Here is a 17,880-nt window from a genome sequence, read left to right as displayed (position 1 = left end):
TAGACAAAGTCCCGGATAAGTGATAAAAATCCTAGGACCTGGTGCATGCCCAGCAGGCTTTCTGAAACCAAACCAAGCATAACTTTTTAAAGAGGCAACAATAGAAAAAAAAAAAAAAAAGGTCAATTTAGTTACCACCTAAAGAATGTAATTCATCTAATTCTTGCCAAATGTTATTTGTTATTTATAGAGAGAGGGGACCCAACCTGACACTAGGAATCTCAGGTCAATATTTTCTTTTACATGTTTGCATGATAAGAGGCATTAGGTAATATGCTTTAAGACATTTACATAGTGAAATTAGAATAGTTTTTGAATAATATGCAAACGATTTTGAAATTCAAGTTCTCATAAAGTAGAATTGTATTTAACACATAGCATTTGCATATGCAGTAATGACTGAGGAAGAGCTACATGCCAGACACCAAGACAGGTGCTGAGAAGAATCAAGTGCGAGAAAAAGGTAAAATAACATCCTACCTCCCTAGCGTGATGCACAGTGATTCCAAGGTTATCAACTATATTCCATATGCTGTCTTTACATCCCTGTGACTACATTAGTACTTCTTAATCCCTTCTGATTTTTCATCCAGTTCCCCAAACCTCTTTCTCTTCAGCAATCATCAGTCTGTTCTTTTTCTATTTTGTTTGTTCATTTATTTTGTTCTTTAGAGTGCACATAAAGAATGCAATGTTGACTGTTGTTCAGTGGAAATGTGACATTTTGACTTTGAAAGCTGAGAAACAGGAGACAATAGAAGGGATTTTGAGTTGGATTTTAGCTTGATTTTATTTATTTATTTTTCCTTTACTGATTTTAGAGATAGTAAGGGAGATAGAAACATTGATGAGAGAGAACATTGACTGGCTGCCTCCTGCATGCCCCCCACTGGGGATTTGGCCCACAACCTGGGCTTGTGCCCTGATCAGGAATCGAACCAGTGACTTCATGGTGCATGGGTTGATGCTCAACCACTGAGTTACACAAGCTGGCCTAGCTTGATTTTGTAAAACAGGATTTGAAGTGGTCGGAAGAGTGACATAAACAATATCAAAAGAAAAGTTGGGAATCAAAAAATCAGTTACAAAATAGATGCATAGTGAACTGATCTGATCAACTCGGCTGAGCCACAGAGACTGCTCTCGGCTGGACAATGGACGTGAACCACATCCATATGCTGAATCTGCTTCATTCAATCAGTCAAGAAGCACATATATAGTTTCCATGTGTTTTCTCATGGCCAGACTGTTTGGTATGGTATGTCTGGTCATTCATGATAAATAGTAACTGAAACAATTTTTCTACAGAAATTGCAATGCAATTAAAATTTGTTTTTAGAATCTCTATTGATTTTTTTAAGAGTTTATTTATTCCCCGAGGGAGAAACTGTGACATTGCCTCAATGAATTTTAGACCATTGACATTTTATTTTACTTTTCTTTTAATCCTCACCCGAGGACATTTTTGCATTTATCTTCAGATAGAGTGGGAGGGAGAGAGGAGGGAAGAGAGAGAGAGAAAGACATTGATGTGAGAGAGACACATTAACTGGCTGCCACCCACACGATCCCAACCCAGGCTGGGGACAAACTACAATGGAGGTGCATGCCCTTAGCGGGAACCGAACCCAGGACTCTGGTCTGCGGGCCGACGCTCTAACTGCTGAGCCAAACCAGCCAGGGCATTTTATTTTACATTTTTAGTGATGCATTTTAAAATATATTGTCACTTACAGATGCAATTCATACCGCAATAGAAAATCAAGGTTTTCAATATAATAGGATACAAATCTCAAATATTTTAATTCTCCACCTCACCCTCAGCAGGTTTCAGAGAACAGAAAGTCCTCATTTGGGTGTGCCGCCAGAGCAAAACAACTCACCATCTTGCCTGTATTACTTTCCATCCCTTTAATATTTATTTCTGTCTGTAGGAAGTGTTGTTTTGTTCTTTGTTTAAAGCTACTCTCTTCCTAAACTCTGATTTGCCCTTTTGCTTCCCATTTTCTCCAGCATTTGCATTTCCTCCTTCTTTGCTGGCTTCTTCCCATTGCTATTTGAGGTTGGTCAAGCCTCTCCTAGCTTAAAAAAAAAATCTCTGATGTCTCAAGCCCCTTGACAACTGTCATGCTATCTTTGATAAGCTTTTAAAAGCATTGTTTACATTCCTGGTCTTTACTTCCTCACCACACATTCTTCCTTTAAAGACGTTTCTGATTTCACCATTAAAACAGAATTCTAGGCGCATGCTTAATACCTTTGTTGCTCAATTAAAATTTACTGACAATAATCAGCCTTCATGATATATGAATTTTTTGTAGCAGCTGATATTTCTGGCCACTTTTTCTTTGAAATTTCTCTTCCTATGGTTTCTTAACAGTACAATTTATAGATTTTTCTCCTACGTGTATGGCTTTTTATTTATTTTATTTATTTTTTATCCTCCTTCATGGACTCTTCCTTTTTTTTTTCTGTTTAGTAAGATCAGCGTCCTGGATTCTAACTTTGCCTCTCATCTCTTTCTTTCCTATACATTCTACCTTGGTGATTTTACCCATTACTATAACTTCAGCTATCATCTGTGTACACCAAATTGTAAATTATATATATTCAGCCCAGATATCTCTAATAATTTCCAGACTTACATTTCCAGTTGCTTCTTGGATAAGCTCATATTGCATAACATAAAAGCACCCTGAATTTGAAATGACAATTATGATGTTCATCTCTTTAATACCTGAAAATACTTCCGTATTTCTTTTTAAAGTTTTTTTTTTAAATAGATCTTTATTGATTTTTTAGAGAGAAAGGGAGAGAGAGAGAGATAGAAACACTGATGTGAGAGAGAAACATTGATCGACTGCCTCCTTCATGCCCCTCACTGGGGATCGAGCCCACAACCTGGGCATGTGCCCTGACCAGGACTGAACCAAGACCTCTCAGTCCACTGAGCCACACCTGCCAGGCTGTATTTTCAATTTTATTTGAGATCACTCTTACCCTCTTAATTACCCAGGCCAGCAATCTAGAGGTCTCCTTCATGCCAGGTGTCTATTTGATCTCCATATCCCTATTTCTTTATTTCCTTGTTGCTACTATTTTTATCTAGCCACTATCATCTTCTACTTTATTAGAACAGTCTCTTAGATAAAGATCCTGCTTTCAAATGTCCTTGTCCAGTAATTTCCTCACACTACAATCAGAGTGATCGTTCTATAGAACATATCCAACTATGCCATTTTCTTGCTTGAAAGCCTGTACTAGTTCCCCACTGACCTCAGGAAGAATAACAGACTCAACTACAGCGAGAAAGACCTTCGTAATCTGGCCCCTACTCACCGCTCCAGGCTTACCTCTAGCTACTGTAACATTTGCACATGTTAAAAGCCATATGGGACTGTCTAAAATTCTCAAATTATATAATTCTCTTACCTCTGGGACTTTTCATATGCGAATCCCCTGTTTCGAAAAAATTTTTTTTCCCTTTTCACCTGGTTAGCAACTACTCATTTCAGCTCTCCTTGTAAATGCAACTTTCTCTGGTAAATATCCCGATGCCCTAAGTCTGGGCTAAACATTCCTTCAAGCTCAACACAGTGACTGAGACATGGTAGGCATCCAGCGACTATTTTGAATGACGGACTGAATGAATGCACTTTCTAGGAAGTGTAGATGAAATAGGTCAGGCTTCTTAGGACTAAAAAGGCCAAGTTTCAAGTCTAATGATCTGAACAGAAAAGGTGGTTAGCAGGGCACGATGATTGGTTGTGTTTTCATATTGATTTAAGTACCACAATCTTCTCCTCTTCAGCCATCCAGAGGAACCACCATTTTTAGCAAGGAGACAGTCATTCTCTATTTAACAGAACCATAGTGAGGAATAATGGTTCTAAGATGAAATAATTATCTATGAGTCCCAGTCTGAAATCACTCAGGTGTCAAATGTTGAATAGGTGTTAACTAGAGAGTGTCTTAAACACATTTTATAGTTGTAGAAATGAACATGTGCCAAAAAGTACATGGAATCTTGAACAATAATTATTAGCATTTTGCTTTTGTAAATAAATCTTAGCGTAATTATTTTATGTAGCCTAATGTAGCATTAATAACTGAATAAAAACACTCAAAGATAATGTTAATCATTACTAGAAATATAGAGATTCAAAATTAAGGTTTGTTCCTCTCACACCTACTATTCTATAGAATTTCTTCACAGAGAAGCGAGTGTTTTGACCTTCTCCAGACAGCCAATCTTTCAAAGGGTTGCTGACATACGAAACTTGGTTAACTGAATCAAATGTTCTGGTTAGGTCCGCAAACAAAACATATAAATCATGATGCTGTTTTTGAAAGTTTTTGACATAGACCTTTCATATGACTTTCTTGTCTGATTTCAAATAATGGACATTACATTTCTGATGACTTTTCTCTTGTATAGAAATTAATCTTTAGAAAAAATGACCTTTTAGGTGCCTATTGAGAAGTTCAATTATATTCTCAAGAGTGATATGTGCTACTATCTTTTCAATAATAGAGTAGAATAGATTATATTTGTATATTTTTGCACATGGAAAATTGAAAATATATATTCCTTCTACTAAATCAAATAAATATATTAATAATATAGTATGTTAGACCTAATGTTAGAAGTTACTTAACCGAACCAGCTTTCCTTACAGGGATACCTCTACACGTTCTTTAATATATTATTAAATGCATTAATTCTTGTAATTCTTTTCATCATGTATAACTATAAGCTATTAAATTTCTCTTTTAAAAATATGTATTGATTGTAGAGAGACAGGGAGGGGGAGAGAGAGAGAGAGAGAAACATTGATTTGTTGTTCCACTTATTGGTGCATTCATTGGTTGATTCTTGTATGTGCCCTGACCAGGGATCAAACCCATAACCTTGGCATATCAGAGCAATGTTCTAACCAACTGAGCTATCTGGCCAGGGCAGAAATTTTCCTTGTGGTGAATAGAAATTAGTTTCAGTCTAATTTTCAGTCAGTGACCCAAGTTCTGCCTTCTATAAACTATGCAGATTAAATCTGATCCCATTTCCTAGGACATGTCCTTAATTATCTAAACAATACTACTACTTCCTAAGTGTTTTTTCAAGCTAAATATCATTTTTTCCCCAAGCTAAACATTTAAATCCTGGTTACTCAGGATTTCTCTTAAAGTAGAGATTATACATCCCTACCTGTGATGTACAAATATATTGAATGTACTTTCTTCCTTGATCTGGATTTATAGAAATGAATCTGTAGTCAAGTAAAAACTGCGATTTCACAGAAATTGCTTTTATATGTAATTTGCTGTTTTTTCCTTAAACACTAGATTATAAACTCCTGGAGGGCAAGGCCCAAGCATTCCTCGTCCTTATATTCCTAGCACCTACGGCAATGCCCCCGAATTGGAAATACTTATTAACACGGTCTTAAGAATGAATAGACAAGTGAACCTACTACCTTAGTTAAAAACCTTTTCTCTTAATTTCATCTTATAGTTCCACCTGTCAGGCTTTTTTTTGATTCTTGGCCACCATTCAACAGCTCAGGTAATACTCAGCTTTATGTCATCTGAATAGTTGATAAATTTCATCTAAATCATGGATACAGATTTTGAACATGTCAGGATGAAACACAAAGCCTGTGCTTTATCATTGGGGCATCTCTTGAGATTATTCTAGGTCACAATGTTCAGCAACTTCTTCAACCATCAAATCTGTTAATTGATTACCATCTGGCTCATGTTTTCAATGTATTTGAGAGGATATCATGAAACATTCTGTCAATGCCTATTTATTTACTTATTTTTAAAAATTAATTAATTTATTTTTGTTACAGATGTTTTTTTTCCCCCCACTGATTCTCTCCTCTCCCTCCCTCCCCGCCCTGTCCCCACCTTTGTTGTCCATGTCCATTGTTCATGCACACATGCATATAAATTCTGTGGTTTATTTCTCCTCAACCAACCCATCTTCTGGGGATTGTCAGCCACTATGGAAAACAATATGGTGTTTCCTCAAAAAATTAAAAATTGAACTGCCATTTGACCCAATAATCCCACTTCTAGGAATATACCCTAAGAAGCCTGAAACACCAATCAGAAAGAATATATGTACCTCCATGTTTGTAGCAGCACTATTTACAATAGCTAAGATCTGGAAACAACCCAAGTGTCCATCAGTAGACGAATGGATAAAAAAAGCAGTGGTACATATACACAATGGAGTACTATGCAGCTGTAGGAAAGAAAGATCTCTTATCCTTTGAGACTACATGGAGGGACCTGGAAAGTATTATCCTAACCGAAACAAGCCAAACAGAGAAAGACAAGTATCAGATGATCTCACTTATTTGTGGAATATAATGAACATAACAGTCTGAGGAATGGGGTAGTCCCAGAGACTTGGAAGTGAGGTACAAACTGTCAATGCCTATTTAAACACACCTGTTTGAATTATAGATCTGACCCTTACTGACTTATGACTTGAGTAAATAATTTAGTTTCTTGCAGCATCTGTTTATCAAATGTGAAAGAACAAATAATCCTATCTACCTCATAAACCGAATAACTGAGAAAAATCTGTCTGTAGTTGCCCAGCAGTGGTACTGGAACATACATAGGGTTGGATACATGGGAGCTGCTATTATTTTTGCTGAATTTAATGTCCGATGCATCACACTTTCTGATAAATTTGATGTTATAATGGGATTCAGAAAACTACAGTCTCAGATAGTATCTAGATAGCAACCCCAGCAATTAGTTTGCTATGTTTTATTTTGAGTGAACATATTCTGGTTCCTAGTAGGCACTGTTTATTTCTTCTACACTCGACAGATACTGGTTAAGTAAGCAATCCTTAAATTTTACTAGAGATCAAATTCAGTCTGTTTCCTACATTTTATTTTCATTTATAAATCCTGGAATGGCATTTCACTTCTTTCTAGCCTGTGAAAATTTTCACAATTTTGCAAATATTTTTTATACATGACTTTTCATCACATTTTAAGATTCTATCAGTCCTCTGGGATATCATTCACCTGGGCCTTCAAAATCAAACTCATTTAATTAGCTAAGAGTGTGTTTACTCTTTCACAGTTTGTAGGTAGCATTTTGTAGTGGATTTGAAACCTGATTCTAATGTATTTTAGCCAAGATTCTCTAGGTTACTTAAATTTTCTTAGCATTAATTTTCAGAGTTGTAATAAAATACTAGTAAATCCCATTTTGGTAAGGTTGTTAGATAGAATAAGTGATATAGGGTTTATGAAATAGCTTCACCACAGCAGAGTCTATTACGAGTCTGTTTACGGAAGATAGGGCTAATTGCTTAACCACAGGTACTGATGGCATCTAAGACAACAGGGCACATCTATAATTAAGGTTTATTTTTCTTTTTCTTTTAAAATGAGTTGTGATAGAGTACAACTATAATTTTGCAAGTATTTGGTCCTGAGAAATGAGACTTTGATATTCCCCTGTGAAATATAGAAGAAATAATACTGACCAGGTGAGTGTAGTGATGAATAAATTAGATTATATGTGTGTAGATAGATAATTATATGTAAATTCTAAAAATCAATCAATCTATCTATCTATCTATCTATCTGAGGGTGTCTCTGTGTACTAATTAGAATTAGTTCACTTACCTCTTCTCCCCTTCCTAGCTTGGGGTTCAATGACTTAGGTTTTAATCTTCCATTTTGAAGAAAATTTTAAGGGGCAACAGTCACCGAGTTATTAATAGCAACATGCCTCTGTGTAGGATTTATTAATGCCTAGGATGAAGTAACACCTCTCTTGTAAGTGTCATTATGAGTTTTGAAGAGAATAGTTACAAAGTGATATGGATTTTATTTAGCAGTTGCAATAATTAGCCTGCAAAGTTTTCTATAGTTTTGTTTCTTCTCTACCTCATATTTTTGAAGAAAGGTATAAAGGGAAAGAATAAAAGATAAGTGAGAAGACCTAGCATAGTGCTAGAGATAATAGTTTTTATATGTTTTAATTTATTATCATCTGATGGGTTCTTAGACCATAACTAGTAGATAACATGTATAGTAATTATTATCTTTGCATAGTAATTTGTACAACATGTATAGTAATGATCATGTTTATCATCATCATCATAATCATCATCATCACTATCACTTCTGTGGAGCTTACCATGTGTTAAGTACTTTATTGAATCCTTATGAAAACTCTATGACTAGGCACCATTATTATTTTCATTTGGCAAATGAGAAAACCAAGACCCCAGAGAGGTTATATAAACTGCCTAGGCTCCACAGTCCTTCAGGGATGAAGCCAGGATTGAATGAAGGCAGTGACCCTAGAGTCATCTTTATGACCACTGTAGCAAAGTAGAGAGCATTGCACTGTGTACAGCATTTGATAGTAAACTGGGATCCACACTATAATAGAAATCAGTATGCTTCAGTTTCTTCAGTTATATCATCAAAGTAACAACTGCTATTTCCTATTTGCCTCAAGGGGCTGTTTCAAGGATGAACAAAGTTGCCTAAATTCAAAAGTTGTAAGTTCCCTGAAGGAACATACAATAATTCAGAGCACAACAATTTATACTAGCTGTGCATATTTGATGCACATACGTATTTATTTTTCACTTTCTCTAGGGATATCTCAGAAAATAGATCTGTATTTAAGATTCTTAAGGCAAAAAAAAAAAAAAAAAAAAAAAAGCTACAATAGTCAATTGGTCCAAAGAGGACAATATATAGACAACTTTTATTCTAAAATAAGTAAAATTGAACTGTATCCTTTATGAATTCTTCTAAATTAATCATATGAAGTATACATAACTCTGTTAAAAAATACCAGTCAAGACCGCATAAGAAAAATGAATGCACTTAATTCTCACTTAAGAATGTGTATTTGACTTTGCGTGGTGCACTCACAATGCAATATACAGATGATGTGTTATAGAATTGTACAATTGAAACATATATAATTTTATTAACCAATATCACCCAATAGAAATTGTATTGAAATCCTGGTCTGGCTTCTCCAAAGCCTTCCTGCAATATTGTCTTCTGTAGGTTCAGGAGAGCTTGTTTTATTCAGTGATCCCCCCCCCCAAGTGTAAATTAACCCCTCCCTTAAAATTATCTATTTACTTTTACAAGCTAGTAGACTGGTGAAATAATACTACACTGAAACCAGGCAGTAATTATTTCAGGAATTCAAGGATGGTTAATATAAGTCAGTTACTCATCTAGTCAATATTATCTTTCATTACTCTATTTAAAGCAAAAAAGTATATATGATCATATCTTAAAAACATCTTTACCAGCACTACACTCCTCAAAAATAAGCATATGATAAATTTAATATGCTACTTGAATGAAACAAGAAATCTTTAAGAAAACATAAATAAAAAGTTTTCTTAACATGATAAAATATATTTAACCACTAGCATTATACTTTGTGATAAAAAACTTGAGGCATTCAGATTAAAATCAGGAATATGATAGAAAGTGACTACCTTCCTATTTAACATTTTTCTGGAAGACTTAATAATGCAAACATATAAAATTATGATGCTGGATAAAGCTTCTGGCAAGGAAAAGCACAGTTATAATTATTTGCAAATAATATTATAGACATAAAAATAACTGAAAGAATCAACTGAGAAACTCTACAACAACAAAAAAAGTAATTATATATAAAATATATGTAAAAGCACCTATTCTGTTCATGTTTACCAGCAATGAGCATTTGGTAAATATATTGAGACAAAGAATGTGTTGTTTATCATTGAAATAAAATGTAAGATACATAGAAACAAGTTTAATATAAGAGATGCATAGCCTATATAGATTATACTAAAACAGCTTACTGTGAAACATAAAATGTTTGAATAGAGAAGAGTATCATATTTCTGGGTTGAGAGACAATAACTGAACAGTGTAAAGATTGCAATTATTTACACATAGGTTTAATGCAATTCCAATAAAAATTCTAGTAACATTTTTTGGTGAAAAGATTGAAATAGTGAATCGAAATCTCATCTGCAAGAATACGTAAATGTATTAAGTTAAGAAAATTAGAAAAGGGAGAGTCATAAAGGGCCTTGCTTTCCCAGACATTATAACTTGGTATAAAATAAAGGTAATCAGAACACTGTGATAAGAACTACAAGGTAAGAGGGACAAACAGATTATTCTTTAAACACATCTTAATATAGAAAACAAATCTGTATATATTCATTTCCATGTCGTATCAAGGAGAAAAGGAAATATTAATAAATAAAATGTTTCTTTAAAGTAATATATATTTGGAGAACCTCCCCACACCACAATAAATTCTAGAAAGATTAAAGAGCTGGATCCACAATTTAATCATAGAAATATAGTAAATACTATGGAATTTCAGTATAGGATTTGAAAGTCATGTGCCTGGTTGAGATCACCATGAGAATGTGTGGAGTTAGAGAGGCAAATTGCTCCAAGGATGGATTTCGGAAATACCCGTATGTATATTTTGGGTAATGAGGCTCAAAGAGCAAAGACTGAGAAGGAACAGACATCCCATTTGAAAATCCCTACAATATCATGCCCTGGCAAGCAAACTGAACAAAAAGTTTAGAGAAGAGTGGGTGATTCAGAGTAGTAAATGCAGCTAATAGATCAAGTAAAATGAAGACTGATAGCAGAGCACTAGTCATTGATTTCAGGATGGGCATGGAAGTAAAGGCCTGGTTTTAGTAAAGACAGAATGGTAGGAGAGACATTATAGACAGAGTATAAACAGCTCTTCCCTGTGTGGAAAGACAGGAATGAAGTGGTAGAAGTCAAGAGGGGAAGTGAGAGTCAAGAGAGTTTTTGTTTTCTTTTTAAGATAGATGAAGAACTAAAAAATAGTGATATGAAGAAGGGAAGGGAGAATAGGCATGGGCAGAGTGATGTCCTTGAGTGGCACCCTTGACCTTTTCCAGAAACAAGAACAGTTCATTCATCCAAAGTAACAGAAGAGTCATAGCCACGGGGCACAGATATACAATGCTGGGTGCATGGGAGCTTGTTAGTTCTCTTCTGGTGGATTCCCATTTCTCAGTGAAGAGGAAGAAAGACCATTCGCTGAGATTAAGAATGGAAAGAGTGGGCTTGACAAAGGAAGGGCAGAGATGAAGTAAATTTTAGGAATGTGGGAGAGGAAGGGACCGGAGAAAAGTGCCACACTCGCAGAGCAGCACAAGGGTTCACGTGAAGTGAGTGACAGTGGATTGATGGTGAGACTAGACAGCACAGCTGTCTATTTTTCAAGAGCCACATTTGGTTTAGAAAGCACAGGCATGAAGGAGTAGGATTTAACCAGTGTTGGAATTAACTGAGTAAAAATAAGTAACAGAGTGGAGAGGGAAATAAATGTTGCACATAGTGATATAATGAAAGGCAATGGATACTATGCTGCTTAAGAAAGGGAGGACATGAAAGACATAAGAAACAACGAAAAGGTGTGAGCATCAACAGTGAGACTAAAAATGATGAAGATGAAGTATCGAGGAGAAGTCAACTGGAGAGAAACGAGATGGTGGTTAAAGAAGAATACAATTGATTATGAGACTATAGAGCATTGCAGTTACAAGTAATAACAGGTTTTGGATAGTGAGGACAAGAAACTGAGCATCAGGATATGGAAGAGTTAATTTATGGACCTCGAAATCACCAAGAATTATGATAGGAGAAGTGCTAGAGTGAAGAGCAATGAACAGGGGAACATCTTTAAGGACTGAGATGGGTAACCTGAGGGTTAGTAGATGACTTCAACAAGCATCTGTGCAAATAGATGCGGCATGAGATTCAAAGCTGAGTGTTGTCATGCAGGAGAAAAAGTTGATGATATGAAAGTGGCAATGAGGAGCATGGACACCTGCCCCAGGAGACATCAGGCTCAGGAGAATGAAGGGTGTGAGATAAAACATTGGCTGCCACTGGAGAGCCCGGCAGGGGAAGCAGTGTGTCACCGGCAAAGGCAGAGGAGACAACATTGAGGAGGAAGGCAGATTATGCAAGGGATTTTGCTGATGTGTGAGCATGAGTCCTACCAGGCTTGATGGAAGGAAAGGTTTCAGAAGATGAGGAGAGGTGGGAAATGGGTTCAGCAAAGGAGATACCCAGAGCTGTGTGGTGATTAGAGTCTGGGGGATATAAGTGGTGACACAGGAAACCCGAATTTTTTGCTAGTCCTGACTGTCCCTAGGCAGGATAGTGGTGGTAGAGTAGGCTGTTGATAGGAACATAACTAACTAACTAATTACTAAGTAACTACTAACTAACAAGAGCAGCTGGAATTCTAAGGAAAATATTAAATTATGAAATATCCGATCAAAGATTGTAAGGATTTTAGAGAATATGTAATAGCATAATATGCTCATACTATGTAGAACATAAAAGTAGAACATAAAACTATACCTATGGTATTATATAAATCATATTCATAAATACATGTGTGAAGTTGATAGGAAACACCTACAATATTAATTGTTTATCTTAAGCTGAATTTTGGAAGATTTTAGTTTTTTTCATAATAGTTCTGTATAATTTTGAGATTTGTTATAAAAAACTTATTTTTGTTTATAATCAGAAAAAACCCTCATATGATTTTTACATAAAGAGTTGTATCCTCTGGTGTTGTTCTAAGATGCTATTAATATTCTGTTTCTTGACGTGAGTAGTGGTTTTCCCAATTATTATTTTTTAATTATTTAAAAATTGTGTAATATAATAAATGCATTTTTTGCTGCATGTTTTATTTCCTCTCTCTCTCTCTCTCTCTCTCTCTCTCTCTCTCTCTCTCTCACACACACACACACACACACACACACAAACACACACACATACTTCCTGAAGTTTAGCTGGCTTCTGCAAGTGGTATCTGAGCATGTATAAAGAGAAATGAACACATGAACCTTGTCCAGGAAGGCTCAGGTGACTACCTGGCATATGGAGGTATCAGGGTCACAGAGGTTGCTGTGTCCATTACACTGACATGGCACACAGGTGCCCAGGGTGGGCCCAGGGGTGTGGCCACCTGGTCCAGAACGCAGTCGATAAAATCCTGGCATGCATGTCTGAAAGAAAAAGAAGCCAGTTAGAACAGCCAACTTAGAAATCTTGCTTTAGCAACACTGGGTTCTCAGTGTAGTTAAAAAGGACTTCTTTCCCTACCACCGGCATGAAAGGCAGCATCACTTACAAACACCAACTTTTGATTCCTAAAGTGTATTTCTGCTTGGTCCCTAGATGGCACAGGAGCATCCATGTCATCGATTTTAGTAACAGAAAGCTGTTATTTGCGTATAACACTCAGCCTGAAAATGCTTCAACGAGTCTTCTTTTTCTTGAGAAAGAGGTTTGTTTGTAAATAAAATTGTCATATGAAGTAAGGCAAGAATTCCAATGTCCTTGACAACCTAAAATCTGCTTCTGTTGTGCTTGATGGATAAATATCAAGTATCCAACAAGATTCAGAAAAAATTAAATGAATATAAGAATGTCATGGTTGCATTATTTGTATAATTGAAAGACTTTAAAGAAATTCAAAATAATAACAGCTTGCCCTGGCCAGTTTGGCTCAGAGGTTAGAGCGTCGGCCTGCGGTCCAGAGAGACCCGGGTTCGGTTCCCGCTAAGGGCACGTACCTCGGTTGCAGTTTGTCCCCGGCCCGGGGTTGGTTGTGCGGTGGCAGCCACTCAATGTGTCCCTTTCACGGCGATGTTTCTCTCTCTCTCCCTCCCACTCTATCTGAACAAAAAATGGAAAAAAATATGTCCTTGAGTGAGAATAAAAAAAAATAATAATAATAACAGCTCTATATGTCTTGGGAATATTAGACTACTAATAACATTTATCTTTCTCTGATCTATTTATTTATTTATTTAGCAATAAAAACCTGAGATAAAGCCAAAGCTCTTTGGAGATTGAGAACAATCTAATGTTCTGGGCTCAGTCTTCTCCGGATGCCAAGCTGCTGCCTTCATCAGACACAGGACAAAGTAGAAAAGCATCCCTAGTGAGAGTCCAAACCTAGACTCCAAGTGGATCTCTGTGTAGGTGCTTTTAGACCGAATTCAGCGGTTCTCTACCTGGCTGCCCACAGAATCATCTGGAGCATTACATGCTGATGCGGAGCTCCAGCCCAGAGATTTACATTTAACTGGTGGACAGTGGGGCCAGGCTTTGTTTGAAAACTCCTAGAAGGGTCTAATAAGCAGCCAGGATTGAGGATCGCCTGCCTGTTCCTCATTCCTGGTTGGAAATGCGCGTCTTAAAGGGCACAAGGCCTCTGCATCACAAGTGACTATGGAAGCCTTGGTTGTCTGAGGGATCAGCCAAGTCTCTCGGTGTCATTGGGACAGTTTTCTCATTCCACAAATGAGCAGGTGTATGAATCCAGATGATTTCTGAAGTTGCTTTCAGTTCTAACAAGTTAGATTCATTTTGTATCCTTATATATTAAAGTTCTAAGAGTAAGCAAAGAAAAAGAGACTTTCGTGATGCAAGAGCTAGACACTTTAAAACACACTTTTTAAAGGAATGGGGCATATTTCTCTTTAATCTCCTTCTCTCCTGAATCCTCTTTATATTTATTCTTTCCTTTTTTTTTCTTTTTAAATTTGAGTGTGTTTTTCAATAGCAGATATTTTTCTTCTTGCTAAACTGGGGCAAACTTCATGAGAAAGATAGATTATATTAGAGTTGGGAACAAAGGAGGAAAAATAATAGCTACTTTTTGAAATCCTATCTAAAGTCCTCTATTAATTAAAGAGAATTAAGAAAAAGCAAAAAAAATAACAGTTCTAATCTTACCCCTTTTTTCTCTAACTCAAACTCAAAGTTCCCTTGTGCTGAAATTACACATTGCTCAATTTTCTTCTGCTTTCTTTCCATATTTAAATTATTTTCATAATACAGTATCTCATCAAATGTGAGAATCAAATTCACACAAAAATGTGGGAGGGTGGACAGAAGGGAATGGGAGACAAAGAGAGTAATAAGCCAATGTACCCCAGGTGCAGAATTATACAACACCCCTTCTTTTCTCTATAAAAATAGATGCTTGTACTATTGACAATAAAAACACTATCTCGTATCTTTACATGGGCCTGGCAGTCAGGCACTCCTGAGTTCAATTCCTGTTCCACCACTCACTGCACATGATGTGCAGGCTTTGAGTACTCTGGGCCTCAGTTTCCTCACCTGGAACATAAGGATGTTATATAGGGTAATTGTTGAATGTAACTTTAGCTCGGTGTTTTGGAACAGATGTGACTAGGTTCAAACAGCAGTTTTGCTCCTTTCTAGCTGTGGGGTCATGGGCGGGTTTCTTAACCTGCTTGGGCTTCTACTTCCTCATCTGTAAAATGGGGATCATATCACGCTCAGTGATGCTGGTGTAAGTGTATTAGGAAATGCGCTCCGCACTGTGCAGAATACAATAAGCACTCAATAGATGGTGTTTTAATTTTGATAGGGTTGTTATGAGGATTAAACGAGATAAATGTATGTTTAGTGCTTAACATATAATGAATCAAAATGGGTGTTTCTGTCTCAGATACTTTTTTAAATATAGTCATTGAGAATAAGAGTAAAAATAAAGGCAGCAGTGATTGTTCTAAGCTGCACTGAGAAACAAAATCACAATGCATGTCACTTGGCTGTACCATTCCTCAATATTTTTATGTACACAGAGTGTCTGGGTCTTTCATGTGCAGCAGAAATGGTAACGGGCATCCCGAGAGGTGTGCATGTGTAAGAAGAAAACACTATTTTCACTATTTTGTCTTTTGAATTTTACAAGCTGATCATAGGAATATATTGTTTGGGGATTAAAAACAATATTTTTATTAGACAGAAGTAATAGCTTTTGAATAGTGACCAAGTAACACCAGTTATTCAACTGTGAGCCAAATACCCTATCAAGCCCGGGGGAGGTGGGAAATGTCCAAGTTATAACCTGGAGATCAAACTACACATTTCTGTTTTCCATGACCTTACTGCAGAGAACCGTGTATTCATGGTTAATGGTTTCCATTTCTGCGCACAACCTAACCCGAGTTTAGGTCAGTGTAGGCAGCGTTGTTAACTGAGAAGATGGTGAGGTGCAGCTTCAATATTAAGTATATTAAATTCAACAGCTCCCACACAAATACATGTGGCGAAAAAATTGTGTCCTTTATTTGACTTCTAAAGGTAATATGGTCTCTACTTCAAATCATAAATTGTAATAAGTAGGCATTTCTAGAACTAACATTTTCAGTGAATAGAGATGTAATGTCATAACACTGCAAGTAATAAGCAAAGGCCAAATGTGTTCCTAACTGGCTGTATTTTCAGTGGTAACTATCACTTAATTTTGTTTATTTGCACCATATTTTGGGTAAAAACATGAAATGAATAGCTTTTAATTGCAGATGTCTCTAGAAAACCATACATTTGGTGGAAATATGGTAAAGGAATTGCTTTGTGTATTCATGACCCAAAGCATATGTTACTGGAATGGGATGTGTTATTTCATACTGTCCTTAGCTCTTGCTTTGCTGATTCGATTTTATGCCTGGGTAATTACACTTTAGAATCACGATGAATTATAAATAAGATGTATAATGGATTAGAGGCAATGGGTTGTGGAGAACACCTCAGGTACCTTATTATGAGAGATAGGTCTTTATCCCCATAATCCCTCCACTAAGATATTACTGTAATTATTGTCTGTAAATAGGAGCTTAAGTGAATCATGAGAAATAGGTGAAGCTACCATTACAGGTGGTAGTTTGTATGTAGTCCTAATTTTTCTTGATTTTCTTCATTTATCATTTGCTTCATTTGTGCTAACTTATATTTTCATATAATGATACAAAATTACTAAGATTAATGGGAAAGCATGTCTTAGAATATACTATTTAAAAAGCCTACTGATCACAACAAGGATAGTTTTTAACACCTAACATATGGAATGGAAGGTAGACTACACTAAAATAATTTTCTGCTCCACCAACATTTTTGTTCATAAGTATGATTTTAAATAAATGGAGAAAAATATATTGCTGTAGTAACTTTCTCTTCAATATATCTAAAGAGAAATATCTTACTGAATATCTTCTATAGCAAAATAATACTGCAGAATCAGAGAATTTTAGAACTTCAAAATCCAATCTCTAATTTTTTTAGATTGGGGAACAATATAATAACTAGGGCCTCTAGCAATTAAAGAATTGACCAAGGGGACATAGTGAGTCAGCAGAATAGCTAAACTACTCCTTAGGATAAGGTAAGAAAAACAAAAAAAACCCACGTCTTTTCTAGAAAAATCTCAAGCTCTTTCTCTTTTCTACCTTTAAATGTTCCATGCTCATTGGAAGGATAGCATGTTTTATATGTGCCACAATCAGTGTCTCATTATTCCCAAATACACTGTATGTACCTATGTGTATTTGGATGGTTGCATACATTAGTGCAATCTATATACTTCCTGGAGTGTATACAACTGTATACATGTGTATCTAGGAGTTCTGATTTAATAACGAGATAGATTATTTGTATTAATAGACCAAATGGACACATTCAAGTGAATATTGCCATTCAGAGCCTCACAGGCAAAGCTATATAACATTATTCCAAGGACGTTTCACAAGACATTTGAAGTTATTCTTAGGAAACTGTCTTCTGAAAAACCTGGAATCCATGTGATGGTTACAAAGTTGAATGACACTTGAGTTTACAATAGGGCTTTCACACATATGTTTTTCATTTAAATTAATCCTCATGATGATTGTACAGGTAAACAAACTGTGGTCTGGAAACAGGTGATCCGTGCAGTGGTGTAGCCAGGCAGGATTCACCG

General features: G+C 36.1%; 1 protein-coding gene across 1 annotated transcript in view; it reads right to left on the bottom strand.

Moving 5' to 3' along the window:
* The window catches only part of LAMA2 (laminin subunit alpha 2), a 403,470-nt gene that overhangs the window by 150,893 nt on the left and 234,697 nt on the right, over positions 1-17,880 (bottom strand). Inside the window, exon 29 of the mRNA XM_036247762.1 lies at positions 12,974-13,108. Coding sequence (XP_036103655.1) covers positions 12,974-13,108 — 135 coding nt within the window. The remainder of the gene's footprint in view (positions 1-12,973; positions 13,109-17,880) is intronic.

The sequence above is a fragment of the Molossus molossus genome, unplaced genomic scaffold (assembly GCF_014108415.1).
Source record: "Molossus molossus isolate mMolMol1 unplaced genomic scaffold, mMolMol1.p scaffold_m16_p_8, whole genome shotgun sequence".
In the NCBI taxonomy this organism is placed as follows: Eukaryota; Metazoa; Chordata; class Mammalia; order Chiroptera; family Molossidae; genus Molossus; species Molossus molossus.
The sequence above is the reverse complement of the archived record's forward strand: the minus strand, read 5'-3'. Positions and strand labels throughout refer to the sequence as shown.